Source organism: Podarcis melisellensis, assembly GCF_964234715.1.
Source record: "Podarcis melisellensis genome assembly, chromosome: 8".
Lineage (NCBI taxonomy): Eukaryota > Metazoa > Chordata > Lepidosauria > Squamata > Lacertidae > Podarcis > Podarcis melisellensis.
The window spans coordinates 65,834,931-65,840,930 of record NC_138540.1 but is presented as its reverse complement, the minus strand read 5'-3'; the positions used below and the strand labels follow the sequence as shown (position 1 = coordinate 65,840,930).

At 50.9% G+C, this 6,000-nt stretch overlaps 1 protein-coding gene across 1 annotated transcript in view; it reads left to right on the top strand.

Annotated features, from left to right (window-relative positions):
* Positions 1-225: 225 nt before the first annotated feature.
* SLC9A1 (solute carrier family 9 member A1) overlaps positions 226-6,000 on the top strand; it is a 68,550-nt gene continuing 62,775 nt past the window's right edge. Inside the window, exon 1 of the mRNA XM_081921728.1 lies at positions 226-1,643. Coding sequence (XP_081777854.1) covers positions 1,298-1,643 — 346 coding nt within the window. The 5' untranslated portion in view covers positions 226-1,297. The remainder of the gene's footprint in view (positions 1,644-6,000) is intronic.

The window sequence follows — 6,000 nt, the reverse complement described above, 5'->3', positions numbered from 1 at the left end:
ATTCTGTATATCCTTATCCTTGAACCATTTTTGCCATCTAATGGGTTTTATGTACTATGCTCTTGATGCAACTGTAGCCACTCTTAAGAAAAATGCCCTCAGCCACTTTCTGTCGGCTCTCTTTTCCTGGAGAGACGCCGGGAGCGTAACGCCACCACGCACTGTTATTCGTACGACGCCCTTGCGCATGAGGAGACCGGGAGAGGGGTCTCTGCCCGCGAGGAGCTTCCTATCGACCGGCCGGCTCTTCCTCTCCTAGGGAAGGCGGGAAGGGAGGCAGGAGAGGAGGAGGAGCTCGCCCGAGGCCGCGCGAAGCCTCTCCCGGGCTGAGGCGCCCTGCTCTCGCCCGCCTCTCCTTCCGCCCCAGGAGGTGGGCTCCCCGCCGCGTAGTGCTGCTCCCGCCCGGAGGAGGCTGCCGTGGGTGCCGAGGCCCCGCCTCCTCGTCCTCTTCCTCCTCCTTCCCCGTGTCCTTGTCTCGGCTTGGCTGGAAGAGACGGCGGGAGAGCAGCAGAGCGCGAGCTCAGCGCGCGCCGGGGAAGGAGGAGCCGGGCCGGGCGGAGCTGCCGCGCTGCAGTACACGAGGAGCCGGAACACGCACCGCTTCCTCCTCCTTCCCAGCTCCCACCGGCGGATCCTCTGCCCCGCCGCAGCCGCCCGGCCTGCCTGCCCGCCCGCCGGCTTCCCCACGCCAGAGGTTCCTCCTCGCCCTCCGGCTGCGGCTGCGCTCCCTCTCACGCTCCCGGCTGCCTCCTTGTCCAGGTCCCTGCTTGCAGCTGCCGCCGCCGCCCTCTTCCTTCTCCTGCCTCTCGCCTGGGCATCTGGTCCCATTTTCCCCTCGGGCGGGGGGCCGCTGCCTGCTCCTTCCTCGCTCTCAGACCTTGCCTCTCTTTTCTAGAGGGCACCCCAGGCGCAGGAGCAAGATTTTGGGGACTCTTCCCCTCCGCCCCGAAAAGCCGCAGGCTCTTTCTCTACCCCACCCTCGTCCATCCCTAAACAGGAGAAGAACGCAGCCGAAAGAAAGCGCCCCCTGACCTTATTATGAGAGCTTTACTACACCAGTCTCCGTTTAGGTTTTCCACCTGGACACGGGATCCTTCGGTGGCCTCGTTTTATTTTTCGGGCTCCTGCTTCCTCCTCTTCCTCCTCCAATGAAGCATCTCCCTGGAAGCTGTGTCCTCTGACATTTCCCCCCTTCCTTCAAAGAAGCCCCGGCGGCCGCCTGCTAAGGCCAGCAGCTCCTCCTGGGTGCGTTTCATTTTATCTTTTTCGTTTGGAGTGGGAGAGATTCGGAGGCCCAATGGGGGCGAGGTTCCTGGGGGCTCCTTGCTCTTGCCGGGCTTTGCCCTTCCTGTTCTGCGCAGCGGCCCTCCTGGGGCTGCTGCCGGGCAGCACCAGCAGCGCAAACCCCGGGGTCACTCAGCAAGTTTACTCCCCGGAGCTGAAAGCGGCGGTCGAGAGCATCACCACTGCTCCGCCGGTGTCCCTAGACAGCCACCCTGAGTCCAAGCACCCCAAGAACACTTCAGCTCCCGGAAAACACACGCACCAGAAGGCGTTTCCTGTCCTGGGCATCGACTACAAGCATGTAAGGATCCCCTTCGAGATTGCGCTATGGATCCTGCTCGCCTGCCTCATGAAACTGGGTATGTAATGTGTCTGGTTGGTTGCTGTGTGTTTGTGTGTGATGATGGGTCTGCGTTTTGTATTTTTTGCAGAACCGGTACTGCCAGGTGCAATGGTGGACCTACATTTTGGAGGCCTTGAAGCTTCAACTGTTATGAGGCCCCCAGCGACAGGGTCTGTTTACTTTCTTCAGTGCGGTTGTTTACAACATCTGTTCTGCTGACTCTCAAACTTTGGGATTGTTGAAATATATACAACAACAACAAATTAATCAATTTGAGTCATGCTTTTAATGCAATGTGGACTAAATCAGTTTCTGGGATTCCTGTGGGAATTGTGGTCCCTGAAGCTTAAGCTTCATTAGTTTCATAGTAGATCTGCCCCTGGCCAGGTGATTTTAGATTTTCAGTTTAAGATCTTACTGGGTGGGTGGGTGTGGACTTCTCTTTCTAGGTGGCAACGTGTCTTGCTTCATTCACTGCAGAAGGTGGTAGGTCAGTCTTGCTGGGCTTGGGGATCCTCCTGCTCATTCTTCTGAGTGGGACCCATGACTTCTTCCCCCAAGGCTTGCCCTGATGGGTACCACTGATCTGAAGCATTGCAGGGCTGCATTTCCCTGAAATTGCTACTCCCTTCATACTGTTGAGGCCGTCCTGAGACACTTATGTGACTTCACCAGAGGCCAGGCAGAATGCTTAGTTGTTTGTGGAGTGGTGTACTTCTCTTGTGATGCTCTTTATGTACATGACACATGATCACATGTGGTGCTTGCTTAGGAGCAAAGCGTCTGATACTCTGCAGGGTCACGTCTGCATGCTAAAGAAGGGAAGTTCCCATGTTCTCTTTCAGGATAGAACTCCCTTGTGGTATGTGCTATGTATTATCTGGCCCATTGTAGTCACATGCAATATAAGCAGTGTTAGAAACTCATATATATAAGCTGGGCACCAAATGGCTCCTTAAACCGGGGTTATAATCACCAAAACGGAATGGCTTGTTGCCATTTTGGGGCCAGACAGCTCAAATGTCATATTTTTCAATTTGACTTTTTGGTTCCTGAATTTTGTTCTGACTGTGCAGATAAAATATCACAGAATTCTACAGGATGTGTTTTTAAATGTGTGAAAGCAGGCAAGATCCAAGGATCTCCCAGGCATGCACCTCCAGATGGTGGAGATGTCAGGTGCCTGGGCATATTCACTTAGTCTCTAGTGCAAAATGTACCTGGTACATGGCAAATTTCAAATGCCAGGTACTGGGTTTTCAGGGAACAGCCATTCCAAAGGGTTTGAATGGTTAACTTTACTGTGGAAGGTCCGTAGCTCAGTGTTGGAACCTTCTGCATTCAAAGCTCTAAGAGATCCCTTGGCATCTCCAGGTAGGGCTGGGAGGAACTCCCTGTCTGAAACTCTGTGGAGCTGCTGCCGGTCAGTGTAGATGTTTTTCGGCTAGATGGACCAATGATCTTATTTTGCATAAGGTAGCTTTCTTGTATTCCTATGTTGCATTGAAGACAGTAACAATGATTGTGTTCGTGGTAGATCAAAGTCCCTGAAGACAATCTGTGGACAAAGGTGAAGTTGCTCAAATATTGGAAGTGGGTTTGTAGGCCATCTGGTCCACCCCCTCTGCTTGATGCTCGACAGTGCTCTTGGAAACTCCAGGCGAAAGAGATCATACACAAAGACAGCTTTCCCTTACGCCTTCTCTCTTTTTTCTTCTGAAGCCAAGGCTGACCTTCCTAGAGTCAGGGACTAACTTAGCATCCTAAATGGATGCAGCAAAGGATTTTTCCCACAATTGTGCAGCCCTGCCCCCATTTATAGAAGCAGCAGGGAGTATTTTTCTGCCTGAGGGCTACATTCTCTTCTGGGCAACTTTCTGGGGGCCTCATGCCAGTGACCATAAGGGCCAAACAGAGAGGTCTGGATCTTTGCATTTTGCCCCCTGGCCCAAGCCTCCCCATCCCGCATGTGTGGCCCAATTTACGTACATGTAACACTTTGCTGCAGTTAATAGCTTTTCAGGGTCAAGAGGTTTGCTAGTGCACGCTGCCTGATCGCTCCTGCTTAGCTTGTTCCCTGGCATAAGCAGCAAACCTCAAAGCCTCCTCTTATTATATGCAAACCAGGATCACGGTTTGTGTCTCCTGGCTGAACTGATCAGCAGGCCAAGGACAAATTATTGTGGTTTGTTGCCAGGTTCAGACCTAATGAGAAGCTAACACTCCATGGCTTGTTGCTCATGCTCACACCTTGGGAGGAGTGAAGTGGGAGTGATCATGCTGCTTGATCCCAATAAGCCATTAACTATGACTTATCTCTGCATGTGAAAGAGGCCTGTTTAGAGAGGCTGCCTTCTGAATAGAGGTCACACCTCTATGCTTCATCCCAGACTGTAGCAGAGATTACCTCTGTTTCACTGAGGAGGTGAAAGGAAAAGGGATGGAGAGAGATGTGCTTGCTTTCATGATCTGTTCCTTTGTGCTATTATCTGCCCCCTTGTTAATGTTTAAAACTTGCATGAAGAACTAGGGTCATGGAGTTGCATGTTTGCCTCTTGGGAAATTGGGTACCAGTGACAGGACTGGCTCTCTTAACATAGCCTGGGATCTCATACAGCCGAATGCCTTGATTTAGGTTAGGCTGTTCGATGATAAAATGTAAGTACTGAAAAGGAGACAGGTGCTTTTGGCTGAGAGGTATGCAGTGCACAAAGTACCTGCAGGTGAAAAGTTGAGTAGTGATGATTGTGTTGCTTCCCCTGACCTAGCACATGAGAAGAGCCCTGCTGGATCAGGCCAGAGGCTCATCTGGTCCAGCATCCTGTTCTCATCCTGACCAGCTAGATGCATATAGGAAGCCTGCAAAACAGTGCTGATCATAACAAGTGCCCTTTCCTTTATGTAAAGAAGCCACGCTTTCTGCCAGCAGACAAGACAGTGCAAACCCTGCAACAAGATAAGAGGAGGACTTGGTCCAGACACTCTTAGGCCCCAGAGATGTGGCAAGGATCAAACCAACTTAGGAGAAGGGCTGCAAGGCTCCTTAAATGCAGCTCAGGGACAAGGCCAGGGATCTGAGTTCCAGGATCAGGACCTGCAAATGGAGAGTGCATAGGGAAGCTGTCTACAGTTGGCCCTGCCTACCCGTCAGTTTTAAACAGAAGCAAGGAAAGTCCAGCTAACTTGTGCACATTGCCTGCCCCACTGGGTCTGCTCCTGTCCCTTCCTCTTTCCTCCTCCCCTGAGAGCTCCATCTGTGATGTGCAGCTCTCTCCCCCCACTCATCTGGTGGAGAAGTGGCCTCTCTGGCATTGGATGGCCCTGTCTTCTCATCTTGAGCCAAGGAAGGAGGAGCCCTGTGTGGCTTTCAGAGGGAGAGTCTCAAAGTTGGGGGCTTGAGCAGGAGGGCTCTGATCCATGGCCTCTTCTTCCTTCCTCCTCCTCTGGACGGGCCAGGACATCTCCCTACTTGTGCTCCCCAACAAGTAGGTGGCTTCCTTTGGGTATGCTGCTTCCTGCACATGACTTATGGAACATTTCCCCTGCAGTTTTTTCATTAATGCATATTGTCAGGCATCTCACTGACTTGGCAGGTAATGCACAAGGAAAAGGAAGCACAATGCAGAAGCTTGTGGAGGACGGAAGGACGAGGTGGGAATGCTGGTCAAGCAAGTACCCATGTGCAAGCCTTTGTGGATGTGGCCGGCCACTTCCTGTGTTTTGTGAATGGTGTAATACTCAAGCTCTAAATGACTGGACTTTATGCTTACATGAAGCAAAGACAGTGCAAGGAGAAAGCTGCCAGGAAGTCTGAATCTGCATGAAGATACATACGCTAGATGAGGAACGAGGAACCTGCTGACCTCCAGATGTTGCTGGACTTCAATTCCCATCAGCCTCAGACAGCATGCTCCATGCTCCAGGATGATGGGAGTTTTCGTCTCGCAACATCTGGAAACCATCAGGTTTCCCATCTTTGCTGTTTAAGAATTGTTTGTTACTTTTGAACTATTTGCTACACTTTCATACACTATTTTAATGGAAATAGGTTCTATTTAAGAATCTGTCTTTACTCTTCAGTCATAAAAGTATTATTATATTTTAAATTTCTATACCACTCTTCATCCGAGGATCACAGGATGGTTTAGAATATATAAACACAAAAATACATAACATAGTAACAAACAAAACAATCCCCCCCCCATTTTAAAAGGCCATAGATGGTTTAATTAGTCAAAGGTCTGGGAGAAGAAGGATGTTTCTTCCTGGTGCTTAAACGCAAGCATTCCATGGAAATTCATATTAAATTGGAATGCCACAAATGTGAAAAATGTGTCAGCAGAAGTTACATCATTGGGTGGAAATCCCAGCCT